This window comes from Balaenoptera acutorostrata, chromosome 3 (assembly GCF_949987535.1).
Source record: "Balaenoptera acutorostrata chromosome 3, mBalAcu1.1, whole genome shotgun sequence".
NCBI lineage: Eukaryota > Metazoa > Chordata > Mammalia > Artiodactyla > Balaenopteridae > Balaenoptera > Balaenoptera acutorostrata.
In genome coordinates this window covers 173,095,186-173,120,408 of record NC_080066.1, presented here as the reverse complement: position 1 = coordinate 173,120,408, position 25,223 = coordinate 173,095,186, and the positions used below count along the sequence as shown (strand labels likewise).

At 41.7% G+C, this 25,223-nt stretch overlaps 1 protein-coding gene and 1 pseudogene across 32 annotated transcripts in view; one reads left to right on the top strand and one right to left on the bottom strand.

The window, feature by feature from the left end:
• LOC114236921 (EF-hand calcium-binding domain-containing protein 11-like) overlaps positions 1–23,303 on the bottom strand; it is a 102,520-nt gene extending 79,217 nt beyond the window's left edge. For 17 of the 32 annotated variants that reach the window (XM_057542995.1, XM_057542997.1, XM_057543000.1 and 14 more), the window contains exons 1-5: positions 23,129–23,303; positions 22,350–22,445; positions 18,883–18,928; positions 6,346–6,447; positions 5,374–5,464 (exon numbers count right to left, since the gene is read on the bottom strand). In XM_057542995.1, the coding sequence (XP_057398978.1) occupies positions 5,374–5,464; positions 6,346–6,447; positions 18,883–18,928; positions 22,350–22,445; positions 23,129–23,203 (410 nt within the window). In that variant the 5' untranslated portion in view covers positions 23,204–23,303. Of the gene's footprint in view, positions 1–778; positions 1,519–2,397; positions 2,647–2,934; positions 3,784–3,832; positions 4,106–4,648; positions 4,677–5,369; positions 5,465–6,345; positions 6,448–18,882; positions 18,929–22,349; positions 22,446–23,128 lie in introns of those variants that run through there. The other 15 variants (XM_057542982.1, XM_057543011.1, XM_057543007.1 and 12 more) reach the window with 10 other exon arrangements.
• Positions 23,304–23,543: 240 nt separating this feature from the next.
• The window catches only part of LOC130707602 (tyrosyl-DNA phosphodiesterase 1-like), a 70,310-nt pseudogene continuing 68,630 nt past the window's right edge, over positions 23,544–25,223 (top strand).

Genomic DNA, 25,223 nt, shown 5'->3' with positions numbered 1-25,223 from the left:
TGATTCAAAGATGTTAATGTTTGGACTTCCCTGGTGGCACAGTGGTTAAGAATCCTACTGCCAATGCAGGGGACACAGCTTCGAGCCCTGGTCTGGGAAGATCCCACAGGCCGCGGAGCAACTAAGCCCACGAGCCACAACTACTGAGCCTGCACGCCACAAATAAAAAATAATTTATTTTTGGCTACGTTGGGTCTTCATTGCTGCGCACGGGCTTTCTCTAGTTTCGGTGAGCAGTGGCTACTCTTTGCTGTGGTGTGCGGGCTTTTCCTTGCAGTGGCTTCGCTTGTTGCGGAGCAAGGCCTCTAGGCGCTCAGGCTTCAGCAGTTGTGGCTCGTGGGCTTAGTTTCTTTGCAGCATGTAGGATCTTCCCAGACCAGGGCTCGAACCCGTGTCCCCTCCATTGGCAGGTGGATTCCTAACCACTGTGTCACCAGGGAAGCCCCTAAATTAATTAATTTTTTTTAAATGTTAATGTTCAATCTATTATATGTTTTTATTCAAGGACAATGCCTCAGATAAACATTGTTGGACATGGAAGACACCAGGGAATATAGTTCTTATGATCCCTACCTAGAGGATAGACTTCAGCTTAGCAGAAACTATAGCACAAAGCCTGGAGGTGAGCTTTGAATCCATTTAACTACAGAACTAAGATTTTTTTTAAAAGGTTATGATAGCAGAACAGTTTATGAATATTACAAATACTGACAATATACGTATTTTTTTAAAAACCACGTTGCTTTTATTCATGAAAAAATCGCTAAAAGTAAACACCACCAGAGCAGTTAGGCAACAATTCACAAACTTTATAAACATATCTCATTTACTTCTTGTAAAGCCCTCAGATTTAATGAATGATACTCCAGTGTTTCCATCAAGTTACAAGATGAAATGATTCTTTGATGCCTTATGCCTCAAGTCTGTCTTTCTGGAAGGTTTGTTTTGGGTGTTTAGCTGGTTTTATTGTTGTGGTTGGTTGGTTTGTCTTATAAAATGAAGGTGTGATACGAGCAAGTATCACAAGCCTTCTGAAAGAGGCTACTCTTGGTCTTAGAAGTTTCTTTGGGAAGAATCTGGCAATCTAAGAATTGAAAATTGTGAAAACTTCTTTCATCATTCAAACCACAGCTGACTCTGGTCTTATTGGAAGTCTCCTTCTCTGGCTGCCTTTTTATAGTGGTCTTCATGTATCAGCTTTCTTCTGAGTAACTGCGAACCTGGGAATGAACTCCATTCACACTGGTCGATTAAGTCAAAGCTATTCAAGCGTCTCACACAGTGTCTAACCTTAGAAACATTATGTAATTTGCATCATCACTAACAGCCCCAGCAGCTGCTCTTCTTTTCCTTATTCTTTCTTTTTTTTTTTTTTTGGCCACGCCGCACAGCATGCAGGATCTTAGTTCCCCGACCAGGGATCGAACCCGTGCCCCCTGCAGTGGAAGCGCAGAGTCTTAACCACTGGACTGCCAGGGAAATCCTTCTTTTCCTTATTCTTGAAAATTATTTGTACCACTGAAACAGAGACATGTGGAAGTTAGACATCTCTGTTTCTCTGGCCAACTTCAATTTACACTCAGAGGAAATATTTTTCTCTCTTTTGGTGTCACAACTTCATTTAATTCTTATCATGCATCATTTATTCTGGTTTAGGGATTGTGGTGCTATAAATAATAATACAAATGAGACTTTAAGCAGGGCATGTTCAGTTAGCTAAAATGCCTTGTTTGGCTGTTTACTGTAGTAGTCTCTAAACTTTTTTGATCGCAATCCTGGGAAGTACAAGATTTGTGGGCATATGAATATATTTATGTATAGATTATACGGACATGTGCCACAATATGAATATGTTATGTTCATTATAAAATATAATACAGAAATTTCTAAGGAATTAAAGGTAAAAATATTTTATTCATTAATGGCAAATAACTTTTTGCCATCAGTAGAAATTATTAATAACATCTAACAAGAACAGTGTGATTTCACGTACTTTATCATTTCTGAACATCTCGGTTGAATCCTTTGTGATTGAGCAATTTCAATTTCAGTTTGTTTTACTATTTGGTCTTAACGGCTGTCAGAGATAACCTCACAAAGGTATGTAGATCTAAATGGGAAAAGGGCATCATGACACCGAATCCCTGTTTTTAATTCCATCCTCTGATAACGAAAAAGCTTAAGGGGTTTTTTTTTTTAAATTATTTTGTTGGTATTGTTAATTGAAATTCAGCTAATAAATATCCATCTCTCCTGATACCAATTAGTTGCTCTTGAAAACTTATCAAAGCTATTGAATTTGTATACTTTTAAAAATTGTGCTCTCAAACCACTGAAACTTTTTTTTTTTTTGAATTTTTAAATTTATTTATTTATTTATTTTTGACTGTGTTGGGTCTTCGTTTCTGTGCAAGGGCTTTCTCCAGTTGCGGCGAGCGGGGTCCACTCTTCATCACGGTGCATGGGCCTCTCACTGTTGCGGCCTCTCCCGTTGCAGAGCACAGGCTCCAGACGCACAGGCTCAGTAGTTGTGGCTCACGGACCTAGCCGCTCCGCGGCATGTGGGATCTTCCCAGAACGGGGCACGAACCCGTGTCCCCTGTATTGGCAGGCAGACTCCCAACCACTGCGCCACCAGGGAAGCCCCTTGAATTTTTAAAAATGTTTTATACATATACTACACAGTTAGGCTTACCCATAACCTTTTTTTTTTTTTTTTTAATCCCCAACCTGAAATAGTCTGGGAATTGTTTGTTTCTTTTTTTTTTTTTTTAACATCTTTATTGGAGTATAATTGCTTTACAATGGTGTGTTAGTTTCTGCTTTATAACAAAGTGAGTCAGTTATACATATACATATGTTCCCATATCTCTTCCCTCTTGCGTCTCCCTCCCTCCCTCCCACCCTCCCTATCCCACCCCTCTAGGTGGTCACAGAGCACCGAGCTGATCTCCCTGTGCTATGCAGCTGCTTCCCACTAGCTATCTATTTTACGTTTGGTAGTGTATATATGTCCATGCTACTCTCTCACTTTGTCACAGCTTACCCTTCCCCCTCCCCATATTCTCAAGTCCATTCTCTAGTAGGTCTGTGTCTTTATTCCCGTCTTGCCCCTAGGTTCTTCATGACCATTTTCTTTTTTTTTTTTTTCTTAAACCACTGAACGACTTTTCTCACCAGATTAGAACATTCCATTTTTAACTTATTAAACATGCAGGTATGAAGGTTTCAATAGGTGTACACATTTTTTAAAACAGAATCACATTTCCAAATATCTATTTTCAGAAATGTTCTCCCAATAATGTAGGTTTCTTTTGAGAAGCAGTTACTTTTCCACTCACTGTTAAAAGACTGCTTCTACCTTGAACGGCTATATTTAAGTGGATTTTTCAAAATTACACATGTGGTACAAGGGAGCATCTCCTGAAACCACTTAACACAAAACGGTCAGCAAATTTGGACACTTGTCCTTTTTTTTTTTTTTTAATTTATTTAATTTATTTATTTTTGGCTGCATTAGGTCTTCATTGCTGTGCACGGGCTTTCTCTAGTTGCGGTGAGTGGGGGCTACTCTTCGTTGCGGTGCACAGGCTTCTCATTGCGGTGGCTTCTCCTGTTGTGGAGCACAGGCTCTAAGCACGCCGGCTTCAGTAGTTGCGGTGCGCAGGCTCAGTAGTTGTGGCTCGTGGGCTCTAGAGCACAGGCTCAGTAGTTGTGGCGCACGGGCTTAGTTGCTCCGCGGCATGTGGGATCTTCCCAGACCAGGGCTCGAATCCGTGTCCCCTGCATTGGCAGGCAGATTCTTAATCACTGTGCCACCAGGGAAGACCGACACGTGTCTTTTTGTAAAAGTAAAATGAAGTAATTCTTTTTGTGAAAAACCACCACCATGTGGTAGAAATACATTGACTTCCATTACTCTTCTCATCACAAAGTGTACACGAGGATGCTACTATATTTTAAAGGTCTTGATGTTCTGGAATCACCTAAGTAATAACTGTCCTCGGGCACTTTGTCTGCGCCTGGCTTGAACTCCTTCGCTCTTCAATAGCTTGCTCAATAATCTGCTTGCAAATGATGCAGCAAAAGAATTTCATATATGTCACTGTTAACGACAGTGAGTGCAGATCCTTATTTCAAATAACCTGCTTGATAATTTCTACTGAGCAGGGCTGGCTTCCGGTCAGATTTCATGAAATTACTTTTATCCACATGGGAACACCTGCCAGATGTCCCCCAATATCTGTTCTCTCCTTCTTCCCCAGTATCAGAAACTCCATTTGAGTGCACATGACTGCCCAAAGCAGGGACTACATTTTCCAGACCCACCTCCCCCTTGTAGCTATTCGTGGCCTTGGAACGAAGCTTTGGTCACTGGGATGTAGGAAGAAATAATGGATAGCCTTAAAAGGAGGGGCATATCTTCTGCTCCCTTTCGGCCTACCTAGCTGGAATTCGGGTGTGATGGCTCAAACCTTGGGAGCCACCTTGAAGCAAGAGGGAGAAGCCAGATGCTGAGGCAGCCAAACAACAGGAGGGGAGGAATCTGGGTCCTTCACAGCTGTGTTGCCATCAAATCAGCCCTGGACTCTCCTGTGTTTATTGCTCTCTGTTTTGAGCTTTGTTGTTTTGGGTTTTCTGGCTCTTACTGCTGTACGAAACCCTAATTAACACACCTGGTAACAGGGTTGATGAGGAACTCATGTTAGCAGTCAGAGAAGAGGCAACTCTGCAATTTTCTCTGCAAGCATGTGCTTACACTATTCTTACTATTTTCAATCTGCAGTTTCCTAATGGAAACTGCTTTTAAGCCACTTGCCCATTTTGTCAGAAATAGTTTATAAAGACAACATAATATAATCTTTAAATCTACTTTATCAGGTGTGTGTGAACTGCAACATGGGTCTATAACTTTGAAAACAAACGAAGGAGGGGCCAGCACTGATCAACCCAACTCTACTCTCCAGACAACTCAAGGACCATTTGTAACCCATGTCTGATGAAATACAGACCATGGGAGAACACCAGCATCCATGTTAAATATTAATAAAGCTTCGGGGGGTTTTTTGGTCAATACATAAATATACAAAGAAGTTCTACTTTCTTTCTGCTCCTCTCCACCCCTACTAACAAATGATTTTTCCACCTTCCTAGTATGCAAGCACTCCACCCACTTTAGAGCCCACTGTCAAGGTGTGGATGGACGAATAGCTAACTATAAAATTCTCTCCTGGATCATGACAATATGCTGTGAGATGAAAATGTTCACTAGTGAAAAATAAGCATAAATGAGTGTTCTCCATAAAACTGAAAACTTGTAAAAGCAAATGGTAAATCAAGGGGTGGGTATACATAAAGATTTTGGCACCTTACCTGAATACCTCGAGAATAATCCTTTCCGATAACTTGGGAGCCACCTGCTTAAATGCTTTTTTGAAATCTTCCAGAGTTAAATATCCACGATCTATTTGAAAGCAGAATACATAACATTCATACACTTCTATCAGCCCCATGAACTGCTATTTCAGCCATAACATATGAGTGAGACTTTAATCTATTACTAGGAGAAAAGCAGTAATTTATAATTGATTTTACATATAAGGTAATCTGAGATTGTCTGTCTCATTGGAAGAATTTGAGAATCTAGTAATACTCTCCCTCAGTACAGTCCCAGATGCTCATGAAGGTCTCTTCCAGCCCCATCATTTGCCGATTCCCTGAGTCCCAGGGAAAGGACTAAGGGACAGACACTGCAACAATGGCATTAGGCTTCAAGTCTTTGTGAATTGCCAAAATAATTCATTCTTCAAAATTCACATTTTTTTTCTTGCTTGGTATTAGAACTATATTATTATTTAGAGGAAAACCATTACAGAAACCAAAATACTGAACCTGGACTCCACAAGTCTTTCAACCCTGTGTTCTGTGGGGAGGGGGTCTGAAGCTACTCCTCTGGGCCACCCCAGCATGGGAAAACAATTCCTCCAATTATGTGTGGGTCAAAGGAGGAGTCGGAAAAAAAGGCCTCATGGTCTCCCAAACTTCCATAAGTAGCTCTTCAGCTATATCTCCGCATGGCCAGCCCTTCTGTTGTCCCCATTACATTGCAGGCAAATCATAAGTATTGTACAATTATATAACTGTAGATATTATTTCACCCATCGTAAATGTCAAGAATTTAAGATTGTGATGGAGAAAAAAAATGTACACCAACATCTAAGGTAATAGCTAATGAATATAATAAAATAACCTTCCAAGTATATTATTTTAGTTACTGAGTATATGTTCCCATTCACAGTTCCTTGATAGCCATTTTTTATATCAAAACACTTTAAAGATACTTACAGTGCCTGTCAAAAGCTGTGAAGATGTGTCTTATTTCATTCCAATATAGTTGAGCTTCCTTCTTTTTCCTTACAATGTCTAAAAACTCCTTAAGTAATATCCCTAAAAGTTGGAAAAAACCAATTTACTGTCTTTCTCTTTAAGAAGGAAACAAAACATAAATGGAAAATGATACTACCACAAACAAATGTTATCTTAATTTTGGTGAGTAGTATTTATTCATAAAGATCTCTAAAGTCGAAAAGACATTTTCTTAAAAAGCTAAGTAGACTCCACATTAGCAATCGACGGCAGAAAGGGTAGACACTTTCGGAGCTCACTGAGCTCTTCCCGGGGATAAAAGATGATGACCTCGAAAAAGTATGACACTCTTCTCTCTGACAGATCTAACAGACAGGCCCGAAACTACTTATAAAATAAGGTCTCATAATTTTCTTTCCTTATGCGTCTTTGATCCCTTTTTTCCTAGCCAGATGTCATTACGACAGGTTTTTTTCCAGCTGGGAGATCAGGGCGAAGAAGTAGTTTCTCAAAAGTCAATACCAATTGCATACCGCAGATAAAAGTGGAGAGAACATTCCATAAACAATAGCGTTGGCACTGTCCCCAGCCTTAGGTACGCCCCATGACTGTTCTGCAGCCTCAGGCTCTGCTTCCTGTGATTCTCATAATAAAAGAGCCCAGCGTGATCATATGAGATTGGATACTGTGCTTACAATGTCTATTAAAATGAATTCTAATGTGATCTTTGTAGTAGGTTTAAAGAGTGCAGCCAAGAATTTAAACATTCTAGTGAACTGAGCCCTAAATATATGAAAAGAGCAGTTCGTTTTTATATGTCAGGATTTCCATTTAAAAATGTATCACTGTTTTAAAAATAGCCCCAGGGCTTCCCTGGTGGCACAGTGGTTGAGAGTCTGCCTGCCAATGCAGGGGACACGGGTTCGAGCCCTGGTCTGGGAAGATCCCACATGCCGCGGAGCAACTGGGCCCGTGAGCCACAATTACTGAGCCTGCGCGTCTGGAGCCTGTGCTCCGCAACAAGAGAGGCCGCGATAGTGAGAGGCCCGCGCACCGCAATGAAGAGTGGCCCCCGCTTGCCGCAATTAGAGAAAGCCCTTGCACAGAAACGAAGACCCAACACAGCCATAAATAAATAAATAAATAAATAAATAATCTTAAAAAAAAAAACTGCAAAGTTGTTAAAAAAAAAAAAAAAAGCCCCAAATCACACAATAACCACGTGCTAATTTTTAAGAACTTGCACCCTTTCCAAAAGGGAATATTTTGGTGAGGTATACTGAACTATACACATTTCCCGAAATAGTTCCAATGGTTTTTTAAAAAGTAGAAAATAGTTTTCTTAATTTTCCACAGTTTTCTTATTTGTCGTTAAAGATTTAGAAATTTAAAAAGTCCATCTATCTTTATGTATTTAAACGATTCTCTTACAACTCTTTAGGACCCACTGGGTGCCAGGCACTGCATTAAGCTCTGGGAATAGAGGGGAAAAGAGAACACACACGATTCCAGTGCCAAGGGAGCCACTGGTCTAGTGACGGAGACGGTGATGATACAGGTTCAATTACAAACGTACACATAATTACAAACTGTGGCGTGTGCAACAAGGGGAAAACAGGAGGGTATAAAACACGTCACAGAAATCCTCCTGTAGAGCAGACTCTGGTGAAGGAGAGATCTCACAGAGGAGGTAATATTTAGGCTAAGCCCTAAATGATGAGAAGATACCAACTGGCTAAAGGTGGGAAGAAGAGCATTCCAGGCCGTGGAAAGAGCATGTGCCAAGGCCATGGGGTGGGAAGTGGGAGAAGTGAAAACAGGCCACAGTGGCTCGAATGCGGTGAAGACGGCGTTGGTGAGGTGGGCAGGGGCCCGAACGCACAGCCCCTCGTGGGCCACAGGAAATAATTTGATTTTTATTTCAGTTGCAATAGGAAGTCAATAAAGTTGGAACTGAGAAGTGACATGATCTGATCTAGATTTTGGAAAGATCTCTCTGGCTATTGTTTTGAAAAAGGACTGGGGAGAAAGCAAAATATAAAAAAGGAGACTCGTTAGGATCCTACTGGCAAGAGATGTGGTCACGAGGGTGCGGGCAGTGGGAACGGAGGGCAGTGGAAGGTTCCAGACATACTGCAGAAAAGATGGAGGGTTAGACGTGGTGCATGAGAAAGAAGATGTCAAGAATAAGCCCTAGGTTCTGGCTTGAGTACTAGGTGGTTTGAGGAGTCATTTAAAGAGATGAGAAAGACGAGGGGAAGCAGGATGGGGGCGGTGCTGAGATGGAGTTGCAATTTGGAGATGTTAGCTGTTTGATGCTTTGGAGACAACCAAGAGCAAAAGTCAAGAAAGCAGCAACAGGCGTATCTCCTGGCACCTTCCAGAGTGCTTGGCATGTGCTCAATAAATATACATTGTATGGAATTAGCGTCTGGAGCATTTTCCCCCATGGCAGTGGAGGATGTGGAGCGATGCAGCTCCGTTCTCATCGGGTCCCATGGTAACTATTTGGCCACACGTCTGCCTGAGACACACCGAGGGAAAGGATTGTCTGCTGTCAAATTTTATCCACAGTGTTTAGTAAGATACCTGCTTGTAGGAGGCGTTCCTCACGTTTGTTGAATAAGTAAATTAAAGCATAGGAAGACGTTATTTCTAGTTTTCAGCAAAAAGCATTAAAATGTGTTTTAAATGCTCTTATAACTCTGTAAATTAATGCCAAAAAGTAGGTCCCTATTTATTCACATAGCCAGCAAAATCGTCATTTTAGAAACCCCAATTTCTTAATACCTATGATACAGTAAAAAAACAAACAAAATTCAGAGGAAAAGGAAATGCATGCATAATATTTGCTCTTCATTTAATTGCATCTGATTTCAGGAAACGATAAGAAAAGAAGCACAGTTCCGTGGTTCAATGTGTGATTAAGATTCACAAGAAAAAAAAAGTGCATGAGTGGTGAATGATATATTTTAAACCACATATTCAGAAAACTCATCCGTATTTGGGGCTATAAAGTAGTCAGGTCTTTATTTCATAATCTTGGGGGATAAAAAGCACATGTTCTTTAGTGTTTCCTAGGAGAAAATATATGTGGATTTCAACTATATGTTTATTACCACTTAAAAAGAAGAAACCATCTAATAATACAAATAACTCTAGTTATGTAATCAAGTTCATTCACACTATTTTCCCACAGGCTCGTATACCTTATTTTTTAAAGTCAATATCAAACCACATAAACATATCTCACTGCCCCATCCCCATCCTCTTGTCTTAATCTTCGATGGCAACACATACAAATGCATTCAATACCATGCAAGTCCCTTTTCTAAAAAGGATAGAGAAGTTTCCATTCAGCTGAGCTCTCTCATGTTGTAGTAGTATGATCACTTTCCAAAGCCAAGGCATAAAGGTTTGCTATTCCTACAGCTCTGTAATGCAAACACATTAATGTAAGTTTTATATGTTTTACTGCTGTTTAAATGGCCTAGAAATAGAGTTCCTACTACTAGCTCCACCTGCTGTCACCATATTCAAACCTAAAATTACCACTTCACAAAGACTTTCCATAATTCTACTGCCACCACATTTCATACCCAATGAGAAATGCATTACCTGTGTCCACCCCTGGAGTGAAAGTATGTTCAGAACATTCTAATTCCAAATACGAGGCTGGGTCTTCTCTGTAAACTGTTCTAGTAATGAAAGTTACCTAAACACACTTTGCTGTAGCTACACGTTGGGATCACCACAGGAACCACGCAGACCTATGTGTTTATCTGTGTTCGTTATTAATCTACAGAAGGTGTTCAGAAACTGCCCGGGTAGCTGGACTCTACCAGTAGTTTTCTTACTTTGTTTTAGCTGTAGGAAAGGTTCTTCTTTCTAAATCAGGAACGCCCAGTGTGTAGAGATGAAGGCAAAGCTATTCGGTTTGGAGTGAGGTGGGCTCCTCACCGTTCCCTCTCCAGCAGCGCCTCTAGAAGTGCCCCCCACAGGACACAGGACTGAGGATCATGCCTCAAAGGCCATTGGGGCCAACGATCTTTACGGAATCCTTCCAGACTCTGCAAGTCTGTGCATTTTCCATATCACGGAAAGCACTCCCTTCCATTTTATAAACTACTCTTGGCAAAATGGACTCTTCATGTTCTATAATGAATATATATACTTTTTACTTTCCAATCTACTTAATACATGTGATACAGGTATATCATATAGAGAAGTCTTATCTTTTCCCCCTTTTTTGTTTTTAAGCAATTTCCTAGGAAGGTAATCATCTTTCACCACAGGGGTGGATATATTCAAAAAGTCCAACAAAACTATATAAATTTTTCCTTGAAAGTTGTTTTCTTTTGTTTTGTTTTGTGGCTCACAGTTCTAAGCTTTAGGGTCAGTGCGTAGAGAGAAATCCTCTTGAAAATGTAGTCATCTAGTTTCTGGCTATCGCAGTGAGCTTAAATTAGAAACTGCAATAAACCTGGGAGAATGAAGGAGAAAATAATAAAAATGCCAAGTTTTTTAGACTGGAAGTCTGGTCCTGGATTTAGTAGAAAAGAGAGGGCTCACAGTCATTGGGCCATCTATTAATTTTTCCAGGGATTGAAAATGCCTAAAAATGAGGGCTTAAAAGGATTAAGTGGCCTTTTAAAAGGTATAATGCAAGCCTTTTCTAGTTTGAGAAATAAAATTCAGATTATGACTTTTGGAGACCATGCAGGGAAAAAAAAAAAAAGGATAGAATGTGTTTGCATAAAAAGATTGTAAGGACAGAAGGGCTTTCGTGGCATCAAGAGCAGTGAGTTGTCACAGTAAGATGGGTAAGTAAATTCAGAGGGCTAATATTTTCTTCCAGCTACACGCATAAGAGTAGGGGCAGGAAGAGAAAAGAATCCACCTTAATGGAAGAAAGCAAGTTTTACTCTATCATTGGGAGGGAAATGAGGAAGAGTAAAAACAGGTTACAGCAGAATAGAGAAATCTGAACCAACGAAACCTTATTCCTACCAAACGTGGACGGGAATCGTTATCTTTTTTTATGATGCACATCTGCTGCTCATAACCCTTCAAAGGTTCCTCAGCGTTAGCAGTGCAAAGCGCCGATCCCTTATTCTGGAGTTTAAAGTTTCACTCTTCCTTCCAGGTAAACTGGTCCTTAAATCTCCCCCTCTCCAACTCCCAGCTTCCGTCAGGGCTGCTCGCTGCGGGTCAGCTGGCTTGCAGCGCACCGCACTCCCTGCGGCAGTGGGAGAAGAAAGCACCACTCCGTGGGGGGCCGGGGGTTCCCTTTCCGGCAGGACTTGATACCAACACAGGGACAGCTGAGGAGCACTTTGGGCCTGCAAATCTGAAAGGGGGACCAGCAAGAGGGCGCGCTGTAAAACGGGGGGCAGGGATCTGAGAGAAGAGGGTGAGACGCTTGGGGGTAGGGGGTCTGTAGGAGAAACCCCACAGGGCTAGCATGCAGAAAGAGCCCCTACGGAGGAGGAGAAAGTGCGGACCTGTGATGGAGGGTGAGTGATAAAGCCCCTCCTCTGGACCATGAACAGACACCTCAGCAAAGTCTCCAGGACATGACAGGCAACGTTTGCACGGGCGTGGACCGCGCGGGGAAGTCTAAATTGGCACGGAGCTCTGCATCCACGCTGGCACCAGCAGAGCCCAGGGAGCACCAGGAGCCGGAGGACAAGCTCGCAGCTGGCATCTGCCTTCATTCATTCGCCCTGTTCTCCTCTTTGCTTCTCCACCTTTTGCAAACCCCACCCAGCCTTCCACATCCGGCTCTGGCCCACACCTCGGGCAGGAAGGGAGTGCCGCTCCCTTCGAAACTCTTAGAGGTTTTCTTCTCTATTGTGTTCGTGTGACATCTGGCCATCACAGAAGTGACGATACTTCTTTCATCTTCCCTATCACATATGACATTCTTAAAAAGTGTCTTTAGGTCAGTGTCTCCTAATTCTTTTTTACCCCTACAAGAAAACTTACTCATCATCTTTAAATGGGGAATTAAAATACATTAATTGAGAAGGGAATATCTGTGGGTGATACCACAAAATGGTCCTATGATTTCAAGATAAGTATAATGTGTATGTGTTTCCTGATGATAGAAATGAAGAGGTCAACTGAAATCTGAAGTCAAACAGCAGCCTGCTACACCTGCTATACCGTGGCCTCAGTTCCTTAGGTAGGAGCCCAAAACAACAAAATATACACAAAACAAATACAAAAAATGTGTTTACAATATAACTTAAAAGACTAGAAAACAGACATTTAAATTTAGGAAAAGAATACTTTTATAGTCAACTATCCGGCTCAAAACAACTCAGCCAAGATAGCAATAAATAAAAGCCATTAACCTCATCATCCACAAATTATTTTCCAATTAAACTGACCCTGGATAGCATGACTGAGTCAAACAGTCTATCATCACCACTGTAATGAATCAATCTCTTGATTTTTCCATTGTTTAAAGTTGCAGGTTAAAAGTAAGCTCCTGGAAAGCTTTTTTTTTTCTAAGTATGAAAGTAAAATATGTTCAGTGTGTTGAAAGGGCAACAATATAAAAAAACAGAAAGAAAGGGGAGAAAAAAGCATGATCTAATCACCCAGTGGAAACAAAATTCTGATATACTTTGTTCTGGTTTTTTCCCTCAAGCATATTTTATATAGCTCTGGGATAAAAACACGCAGACAGCTGTGTGAGAATGCAGTGGGGCGATGTGCATTGGGCAGATTAAGCAAAAGTCTTATAAATCTTAGCTGTTGTTATTCATATAAAATGCTCTACGATTTATCCCACAATGAAGTCAAACCATCTGAGATCACACATGGTCTTGCCCTTCATAGAACTGCCCAGACACGTTTGGCATTAAACCACTGGCCTATGCTGAAGAAAGTACAAGAAACGGCCTTACAGACTTCATTCACTACTGTATTTATTGAACAGTTTGTGGACGTCAGTGTCCACTTATTAGTCTCTCCTCCATGAGACATCGTGCGGGAAACATCCCACATCGGGGAAAACTATGTCTCTCTGGAAAAGGAGTTTCTGTGGTGTGGGTGCTGACATCTGCACTTGGTTGTGATTCCCTATTTGATCTGGACACTCAGTAGCTCGGAACCAAATTTGACATCAACCTCTAGCGGCTGCACAGAACCTTGTGATTTGTCTTTTGTGTACTGACCCACTCCTGATTTCAACTCATTCATTAAGTTCCCAGGACAATGAAGACTGGCCTCAGCTCCATCAATATGATCCATGACACTATTAACCTCAAGGGAAGGGTTTATCAAATGGTTGAGAGGGTAAGCTTGGAGATTACACGACTGTGGTCTGCTACTTACTAGCTAGCTGGGCCACCCTGCACAGATTACTTAACCTCTCTAAGCTTCAGGATTGTTTTAACTTATAAAATGGGACAAACCTAACATAGAGTTGTATTAAATTTAACAATCCATGCATAATACTCATCACAGAGTCTGCACATGGTAAACACTCAAGGAATCAAAGCTATAATTATTATCTATAATAATAATAAATACTGTAACACATGTAAAAGTATCTTATAAACCAATAAAGAACCATCAAATGCCAGGATTAAGATTTTTTATTCCTCTCTGGAGCTCAGTTTCCTCATTTTAAAAAAGGAAATATATGACTGTTTTCTAGGCTCTTCTAGTTGCAAACTTCTTTCATTTTCTATAGTTAGAGGAGATATGAAATGTTCTATACCCTTAGAGAACAGAAATAAAACCCTCTAAAATTAGGTAGCAATAGTGTGTATTGGAACCAATGCCAACACTGATCTGCTGCTTCCTTAAACAAGTGGCTTGATTTTTTTTTTTTCTCCCATTAATATAATTCCTTGTTCCTGGTGCCTAAACAGTTTTTGCTGATACTCAAGTGCTTGTTAAGTTACAGGCATTAAAAATGTCATTAACACCTTTTTGCTACTCATTCTGGCTGCCCTCAAATTCTCCCAGTGTGACTTTCCCTGAGACATCCTACTCTTCTAATGGCTTTGTCTTAACTTTTCACTCTTTTTAATTTTCACAAGGAACCTCTACAGAAACGACCCACCTTTTAGAGAGACCTTGGGAAGCAGGGTCTGGGCATCCAGGTTTAGGTACTGTATGAAATGTGTGCATCGTCAGGGCTCTGCCCTGTCAGGCTCAATCCAGGATGTGAGTCTGGACCTTCCCCCAGGAAGCTGGGCAGCAAATGGGCTCTGTGTGGAGGGTCCTTTGGGGTTGCATGCTGGAGATGTGGCACAACCTTGTCTGGATGTAAGAAGAGCTACACCTAGTGGGAGAATTCCCAAGTCACAGCTACTCAGAAGAACTTTGGGAAGTTGATTACCTGAATAAATAGCTCCCAGAAAGCCAAGGCCAACCTTTCAGTTCTTCAAGATCAAAACATTAAGGAGAGAGATAATATATTTGGTAAAATAATCTGTGTATAAACTCTCTTCCTGTAAGAAAAATAACATGTAAATGTGACTCATGTCACTGAAAGGGAGAAAAGAAGGAGCTGGTCTGAAATTGGTTCACTACTAACAGTCCTAATGAAAAAATTTTATGTTAGCAGCATTCAGAGTTCAGCAGTGACTTCTTGCTAAGATGGCTATTTTACTCTTTCCCTGGGATGTCTGTGGTCTTGAGTCTCCCCTTTCAAGGGGACATGAATTGAAGCTAAGTCTACTCCTTTAATCATGAAGAAAGTGATGCTTTGAGAAAGTTAATCTGCTGTTGATATCAGGACCAGAAGAGGAAGGGAAAAGCCTGGAAGCTTGTAGACTAAGGAAACCCCTTTCACAGTAATTTTGGAGCAAGGTACTAAGCACCTACACTTTGATCTCGTTCCTCCAACCCAATCTTCCCTTGAATTTCTCAGATGACTAATTTACTTTGTAACCTTTTGAAATATACTTAAAAATTAAGTATTAGGAAAAGATGCTGTGACAGGAAGCATCCTAATGATCTGATGGGGAAGTGGATGTGAGAGTACCTATAATATCCCTGATATTAAATGCAAGGGACGTGCATACGGGAGCAGGTCCTGGAGCACATCACCAAAGTCGGAAAGCCCTCATAGGGAAGCCTACTTTCAGCATCAAAAACTCCAGTTCTGAAGCAATCCTTAGACTATTATGAATTCGAGAAAATGTCCCATAATAAGGCAGTCTTCCTTATACATAAGAGAACTCAGGTGTGAGATAGGCCACATGAAGGGAATGTAGAGAACCTCGTTCAAAACCTAAAGCTTTAATGTACATCAGAACTAATATTAAAAGGAAGCTCCATGACTGCAAAAATGTGAGAACTGTTTCTTCAGGAAGTCCAAATCCAAGCATTAGAGAACTCAGGAAAGAGAGGAAATGTTTCATGAAATTTACAAAACATCTCCAGCCTCAAGTCAACCCTCTCTCAAACATCAGAAAAAAAGAAAAAGCAGGGGAGGAAACTAACAACGGCATACTTGGAAGATCCTTTTGCCACAGACCAGTCCTCACTTTATATCAGAGCACTCACACTCAAGAGAAACCTTTAGAATGTAATGAAGGTGGGAAAACCTTCTGCCAGAATTTACCCTTCAATGTACATCAAGTGACCCATAGAGAAACCATACGAATGTAACACATGCGTGTAAGTCATATCTTACTAAATGTGATATAATACACATGGGGGGAAAACTCAGGATATTGAATGTGGAAGGTTTTTTCGGAAGTCAACCTTTACATCAGAGAACTCACTACACCTGTAAAGAACGTGGGTAACCTTTCTTCCAGAATAACACCTGTCGGTACATCAAAGAACTGGTTAAGGAAAGAAAACCTTCCGTGTGAAGTCAAATCCCTAATTCAGAACCAAAGAACACACATAAGGGAGAAAATCTCCGGGAATAATGAATTTGAGAGTGCTTTTGGCAAACTACACGTATTTATGTAGAAACGCTACATAAACAAGAGCAGCGTAAGACATGCATCCAGACAGAATCACTCACTGACTCTCAGGGGACTCCTAAAGGAGAGAAACCCTAACAATGCAAAAAATGCAGGAAATCCTTCTGCCAGAAGACAGAAATCTTTATAGACTGGAATATTCACATAGAAACCCAGAGAAAATATGTAAGGAAGGCTTCACCAAGAAGTTGCAACCTAAACTGAACAGCAAAGAAACAACATTTGAATACTTTGAAAGTGTGAAAATTTTTAACATGAAATTTAAAGCCTGGGGAAATTCCATCAAGTTAGGGAGTTATGTCAAAAACACCTTCTCCTAGCAATAATATTGTTTGAAAAGTCATGTTTAATATGTGATACCAAACCTGTATCCAAAAAATAATCTAGTAAACTCTTCTGTAAACCCAAAATTTATACATAAAAAGATTTTTAAAAAGAAAAAAGTCAAGCCAGTCTAAAGGACACAGGAGCCAGCTCAAGGAGGCACTCAATGGCCAAATCTGTGGTAAGTGGAGCACTAAAATAACTAAGTATAGTAATGAATTATAAATCATTAAAAACATACAAATTTATGAGTCCATACTGATAAAAGAGAGATGGACTGATCAATCAAGAAGACGGGAAGTCTCTTGCTTATAGTAAAAATGCCAAGGGCTAACTGAAAGAGGCACTGGGATCATAAAAATCATTACTTTGCAATCATACAGCAAAAACTGGATCAGACAAGAATCACAAATGGATACCAAATCCAGGCGGAAATTGTGATGAGAAGCAGAATATCTGCAACGTCGAACGTGTCTCTCCACAGGCTGCTGATTAGTTGCAAGGGAAGAAAATATAAAGAGAAATAATACAATGGAGAAATCCGACAACGTCTTGACCGGTGATAAAATTAGTATCTACGAGAGACAGACAGACATCGTGTGCCTCCAGATGTGGCGCCCTGAGAGGGACATATCGCCCAAATGGGATTCTGGCTGAGGGTGCTTAACCTCAACCTACTTACAGAGAAACGCCATGCAAACACAAGATGAGGGCTGTTCCTAAAAAAAGGAAACCATGAGGGGTGGGCTATTTCCTCAAAAATAACAATGTTGTAAAAAGGCAAAAAAAAAAAAAAAAAAAAGTCTATAGAAATATCCCAGATTAAAAGAGGCTAAAGAGACATGATACCAAGGACTAATTCCTGTATTAAATGAGGAAAGATGCTAATAAGGACATAATTAGATCAAGTGACAACATTGCAATATAGATGGTAAAGCAGATAAAGACAAGTGTCAATATAAACTTATGATGGGTGTGCTGTGGTTATGAACAGCTCAGCGACAGGATGGAGAAGAGGCAGAAAGTGCAGAAGAGAAGGTAGATGGGGTAAAATATGAACAGTAAGTGAATCTGGCTAAAGGGTATACAGCTATTCTCTGTACTATTTTTATTTTGCAACTTTCCGTAAGCCTTAAATTACATCCCCCCAAAAAGTAATTTTTGAAAAGCCAATTCAGCATGCTCTGGACCCTATCTCCTCAAACAATAGGTAGTTATCTCTCTGTCTCATTTGCCTCTTCCCTCTTCACTAGATCATTCTGCTAAGCTTAGAAACATCTTCTTTGTGTTCCAAAAAAAAGCAAACAAAAGCAAAGCAAACAGCTCTTGATCCACAGCTACTGGACCCACTGAAAGACTTATCTACTCACATTGTCACTTTGCCACTTTCCCTTTATCTTCAAACCACTGCAGCCTGGCCTCTGCTCCCATCACGTAATGACACTGCTCTTCCTAAAATCACCTGACACCCCCGGGTTGCCAGCTCCACGGATCCTCTTCAGTTCTTTTGCTACTTAACCTTTCAACAGCATTGGACACTGTTGACCAAACCTCTTCCTTGGAATAGTCACTTCTCTTGGCTTTTGATCAAATACTCTTGATTTTCCTCTGGCCCCTCTGCCCCTCCTAAGCCTCCTTTGCCGTCTCTTCATCCCCTACTTGACTTTTAATGGTTATAGTTCCTACGGGTCTCAGTCTCTCCCTCAAGGGGTCTCATCCACTCCCATGGCTTCAAAACCATCCAAACGCTGATGACTCTCAAACTTATTTCTGTGGTCCAGATCTTTCCTCTGAATTCCATACTCATACAGCTCAACTGCCTTGACATCATTGACCGAAACCTCTCAAACTCAACATATTCAAAATTGAATTCTTGCACTCCCCAGACCCTAAATCTTCTCCCCCAGTCTTCCCATTTCAGGAAGTGCCACTTCCACTCACTCAGCTGCTTAAGTCAGAAAACCTAGATCATCCGCGGGATGTTGAAATTACCAGCAACATTTTTTCTTTATGCTTTTCAGGGGTTTAAAATTTTCCTACAATAAACATACGCTTATGACTACATTAATTAACTAAAATTAAAAGAACCAAACCTCGTTCTTTTTGGGTAATCAGAAACAAAACAAAGATTTGCTTAAACATAATGCTTTATAGCCTCTATATTTGTTCTTAGCTGTAGTTTCATGAATGTCTAAATAAGAGTACTAAAAATTAACTTTCACATTACCGGAAGTGTTTGGATCTACTGAGGACATCACAGCATCAGCTTCTATCTAGAAAAGAAAGAAGCATAAGATATACAATTTCATCAAATGTTTTCACAGTACAAGTTCTTAATTCCTGGGGTGCGGGGAAGGAATGTATTTTATGAGAAACCAACTTTGTTGAATCCAGCAGACAAGTAACATCACAGAACAGCTATAATAGTCATTTTTCTCTTCTATTAATAAGATACCAGATGCTAATCTACTACAGACTCTAATGGCCCCCAAAACTTTATTGCATTGACCAAAACAGTTTGGTCATATAGATTCAACTTGGCTGTCACATGTACAGCATAACCTAAAAGGTAACATTTCTGTTTTAGACAAATACAAGCAATTGTTACAATGGCCTCTATGGGTTTACTTAAAAATTTTTTCCTGACTGTAATAGTAACATGATGTAGAAAACATGAAAAATATTTTTTAATTATGAAGAAAAACATCTAAAACACCAGCCATCCAGTGAAAACCATTGTTAACATTTAGGCCTAGTACAGCTTTTTTTCCCCCCCTCCATGCATTTTTAAACTATTTGAGAATACACTGTATATTAAGTTTGGGGACCTGCCTTCACTAAATATTAAAACATAAGCATTTTCCCACATGGTTAAGAGAGCTTTATAAACATCATGGAATTAGAACCTTGGCAACATCTGATGTAGCTTCTCCACCTTGGATTCCATGCCTTGCACTTCCCTGGTTCCTCCTGCCCCTCCCAGACAACCAGTTCCCAGTGCATCTTCTTCATGGAGTCCCCGCCGACCCTTAAATGTGGGCACTCCCCCCATGTTCTCCCCTCAGGACACTGCCCCTCACACGCCGCACACTCCTCTTGGGCAATGCCCCCTCAGTCTCATGTTTTGAGCTACCACCTGTGAGGAATCCCTAATCTATCTCTAGCCCTCACCTCTCCACCCAACTTCAGATTCCTACATCTAAGGGAGGTGGCACAATCTGAGAGCAGATCTTTACCACCATCACCTCAACACCCAGCACAGCACTTAAAAAAGGAATGCACTTGGGGTGCTTGTAGCCTCCTCGAACTTAATATGCCCCAATCCGAACTCACTGCCTTTCCCCCAAACCTACTCCTTCTGAATTTTCTTATTTTCTTATCCCTTCAGTCCTGCTGTCACATCACTCTGATACGGCCACCACAGGCAACCGTGAATCACCAAGGCATAACTTCTCCCACCACCACAAAGCGCTCCCAGACACTTCATATCAGAGTCTACCTCCGCTGCTCTAAATGATGCCCAGATTCCTATTAAAGTTACTACAGAATTAGACCCTTCTCCTTGCCCTCCTCCCTTTCTGTTCTTAATCTCTTCTCTATCTTAGTATTTATCAGAGTTTCATAAGTCTCTCTACACTAAACTGTGAACTATTTCAAAGTAGGGTCTATGTTTATTCACCTTTGTATTTCTAGCAACTAGCAAGTGCTCCTTTGATTAAATGGGAACACAATAAATTTCATTCTGTAAACATCTTCATGAATGCAGAAGTGATTTATTATTTTAGTGCCTTACTGCTTCATGACCTGCATTCAGTAAATATTTCATTTGCTGAAAAGCAATGTTTAAAAATAAAACCCCAAACCTCAACCCATTGTAAGAGGAAAAATCTGTAAAATTTCACAGAGGGAATACATTAAGCGTCACTTAATAAAACTTCATGATTGTTACAAATGATTGTTAAGTGTATAAGTGATTTGCTATATCAGTATTTCACTGTTTAGCGATCTGCAGTAAACAAGCATTTCCTTTGATTAAAAAATAAAATCCAAAACCTCAACCAAAAGTAAAAATCTGTTAAATTTGATGGTGTGTATGTATGTATGTTACCATATCACTGTACTTGTCTTTAAATTTCTCACTTACATGTTCTAAAATTAAAATCAAGTAAATAGATCCAAAGGTGATAAAGGTAGAATGAGACCAGATATCTTTCCAGCTGAACCTGGGTTAAATTCAATGCTTCAAAAGCTGAGTCCCCTTAGCTGACCTGCTCTGGAATTCCAGCTGAAATGATTGCAGGTTAACAGGAGAGCTGCAATTTCTGGGAGCCAGCCCTGAAGCTCCATAATCAACCTCTCAGTAACTAAGCAACCCCTAGCAGTTGAACCTACCTGGGTGGTTCATGGGACATATTTATATCAACAGAACATATTAACAGTGAAGTTGTAATACACTTAAGCATAATGAAGAACAGAGAAGTGGGACATCACGAGGTCCCTGGCTTTGCAGGGCCTGCAATCTGACAGACAGGTAGAGCCCACTCATAGGGAACAATTGGGCCAAAGCAGTTGCCCAGCCACTTTGTCTAACAACAGCAGGAGGGATGACATTCCAGGCAGAGCCCTGAGTGCTCCCTCTGTTTGATGCCTGCAGTTGAATTTCTTAAACCTGGCCAAGATCTTGCCCCTGATTAATTCCAGTTCAGCAGCTTAACAAGAGGGATCCATCACTAGAATGGATGTAACAGACAAGAGGAGCAGCACAAGGACAGGAGGCATAGGAAACCTGTCCTACTAAAATGGGAGATTCACTGAAGTTCAGCTCAACTCTCCTTAATTAGTGCAACCTTTCCTGGAGACCAATGCCCAACAAAATTTCAAATGTACCTAGCACTTGTATTTCTAGGAATTTATTCCACAGAGATATATCCACAAGCAGAGATACAGTTATAAGAGAATGCTCACAGCAGCAATATTTGTAGGAATGAAAAATAAGAGAAACAACTGAAATGACCAAAACAAGGAAACTAGCTAAAGAGAATAGTAAGCAACTATTTTTTTAACGTGCTGTGTGTGCTTTTATGTTCTTCTATTGTGAAGTGAAAAAAGCAAGTTAAAATAAAATAGGCATACTATGCACCCACTTTTCAATACAATGCTAGGCGTGTCTGTCAATACATAGGAAATTTTGGGATGATACACAAGAAACTGTTAATAATGGTAACTCCTGAGGAGTGGGACCCTTTAGTAGGGAGGGAGGGGATTTTACACCCAACTTTATACTTTTCTGGACCGTTTTAATTTTTTGACTATGTAAATGCATTCTTTTCATAATTTAAATGGAGCAAATTTTTTTTTTTTAATTTAAGAAAAAAAGAATCCTGCATGTCACTTCCTCTGTGAATTCCTTCTGTTACCAACATCCCACTCCCAGGCTTCCCTCTTGGAACCTCACTAGCATCTCCTACTTAATATTATTAGCAGCCTGATGACTTAGTCTTGACGGATTCTAATTCATTCCTGAGTTGGATTCTTAAGACATAAGTAAAATTCAGCACTGGACACATCTCTGAAATTGCTCAAAAGGCAGCGGTTTGCTTCATAAACATCCTAAGCTAGCCCTCTGCACTTTACTTAGAATCCATCCACTACTGTATTGTCAGCCCAGTCCCCAAATACAAAAGAAAGTTCTACCTTGGAGGGCTTGTATCCAAACAGCATTACAACAGCAACTTTAAAGTTCTCTCTGCTTAGACAGCCTTTGTTTTCTTCATCGCATGCTTTAAATACCTAAAGAACAGCAAATATCTTTAGTTAATAACACAGAAACCGTTTGTTCTATTATTACTAACTCATATTAAGTTTAGACCTCCCAAACCTAAAACTTAGCCAAGAGTAGGGCTGGGAAATGGAATTTCATTATCCTAATTTTAATCCTCAAGAAATCTTAATCTGCTGGGACTTCCCTGGAGAACCAGTGGTTAAGACTCCGAGCTTCCACTGCAGGGGGCACGGGTTCTATCCCTGGTCGGGGAACTAAGATCCCGAATGCTGCCCCCAGGGCCAAAAAGAAAAAGAAATCTTAATGTGTTAAAATGTACCCCCCAAAAAGTGCAAACGACTTAATCGCTGGGTTAATTCCTTTAAACCATTCGGAAAAATTCTACCCAAAATTCAATCCTAGAATTGGGAAGGTGAGGCAAAGGGGCTGGCTTTGAAAGGGGGGAGGAGAGATGGAGATTACAGGTTGTTATACACAGACTATGTCGCGGAGAAAAGAAGGAATTGGAAGTAGAACACTGGACAGGGATCCAGAAGCCTTGCAGCCCTAGCCTCGGTCATTAATCATGACACTTCGGAACGATAGTCCAGCCCTTATCTGTGCAACAAAGCTGAGTGAGAGCCAGGAGGGGGTGACGGAAGTGAAAGTCCCGGGTCAAGTTAAAGTCGGAGACAGCCCTCCGGACACCTACTTCCACCCACTTCTTGTGTTCTGACGGGCTGGCTTCCCACATCCGCGGCCGGGCCCCGGCCTGGGAGAAAAACATCACGACAGTCACACGGGAGCCGGGACGCCTGAACTCGCGACCTCTGCGGCCTACGCCCGGCTTGCAGCGACCGCCCACCAAGCTCCCCGCAGTTCAGGAAGCTGAACTTGGCCGGGTACCTCCAATGTCTTCTCCCATTGGACGGCCTGCGAGCCACTGGCGTTGACCCCGCAGTTCTAGTGGCCAGAGACTTTGTTTAATAATGTTTCCTTGGAACAGCCTATGGCGGAGGGGCTTCCAGGCCCGCCCCCAGCCTTGGCTCCGCCCCTCTCTTTTCCTCTCTCCCCCTTTTAGGAGCCGCGCCACGGTCTTCTCTCCGCCCCTTCCTGCGGGAGTGCCCCCTCAGCCCCTCATGACCCGGAGGGCTTTAGGACCCAGCTGCGGGCATCCCGGAAGGGGAAGGGGCAGGGCCACTCTGCGCGCGCCACGGCCTGGAGCATTTGAAGCGCGCGCAGGCGCGAGTGGCGGCGGAGGAGCGGGGTCCCCGGCGGCTGCGTGTTCTGGGGGCTTCAGGTGAGTGTTTGCAGGCCGCGGGTTCCGGGGCCTCTGGAGCGCGTTCGGCAACTGCCCGCGCTTTTGCTCCTTCCGGCCTGGAGCGCGGGCAACCGGCGTCCGGAGAATTCTTGAGTGCCCCGCGGGACTGGAGGTGGATCCGGAGGGAAGCGGAGCATCTTGTAGAGACACTAGGTAGGGTCCCCTTCTGGGCCTCGGCTTCCTCCAGTAATAGTACCTCTTTGGCGCGAGCAGCTGCTGCTTGAGGAGACCGGAGTCCTGCTGGAGGGGTCCCCCCGCCGCGGATTCTTACTCTGGCTCCTCCACGTAGTAGGCAGATGGCCTGGAGAGTTAGTGCTAGCTAGCATGTTGGGCGCTTACTCTGTGCCAGGCACTTAACCTCTGTGTTTAGTCTCCCCATAAATGGAAACAGTTATGAGTGTGAAATGAGTGTATGCCCAGTAAAGGTGAGCGCACAGAAAAGTTAGCAGCTGTCCCTTCTTACTCAGTGTACCCCGGAATCAGCCCACTTCACTCCATTCCGAGCGCCTTCATGAGCTACCAGAGTCCCTGCGGGAGCCGCCTCACTTCGACTTTTGTCTCCCTCCAAACCATTCTCCATACAGAGTTGTAGGGAACGTAATATTTTTAAAAAGGAGATCGGACCAAGGTACTCCCCTGCTTATTAAAAGGTGCTCCCCTTAAGTGGAGCCTACTGTTCTTAGAATAAAATCCAGGATCTTTAACTTACTCCTGCCCACCCCCTTCATCCTGGACCACCTACCTGTCTTCCTTACCCAAATCTTTCTGTCTGTTTTTGGAGTTACTACAACCTTGTTGTGGTCTTTGCAGGTTGGGTTCCCTCACTGGGAATACTCTTCTTTCCCTCCCCCACTTTTATTTGGCTGATTCCTTTTCATCCTTCAGAGCTCACTTAAATGTTAAATTCAGGATAGTCTAAGGTAAGGGCATCCCTGTTACTCTCTCATACCTGTAAAATATAATGAATATCTGTAAAGATATCTTGGCTTTTTTGGTTATTTTCGTTTGTGTCCATCTGTTTCTTTCTCCTTGAAATATAAGCTTTCCTAGGACAAATTGTTTCTATGTTGTTAATTTCTTATTCCCAGGGCTTGGCACATAGTAGCTGCTCAATAAATATTTTTCTAATGAACATACTCTGGGAGGTAGGTATGACATCCATTTACAGAGGAGGAAGTTGAGGCTCAGCAGTTAAGTAACTTGCCTAAGTGCACATTTACCAGCTAGTAATGACTGGGTTTGAAATTGGAGTCATATTTGCCCACTACTGGCCACACCTGGCCTCAGTTGAGATTGACTTCCATGCCCTCCTGATGGTCTGCAAGCTCTATAAGAAGGGTCAGCTGGAAGTGTAAAAGAAATAGCCCAGCTGGGTCTGGGATGGTAGGGGGAGAGGAGGAGCTAGCAGCTTTAAGAGGAGTATCCATTTGCATCCACAGATTTTTTTTTCTAGTGTCTAATAGACACTCTAATGTTATGAGTTGGC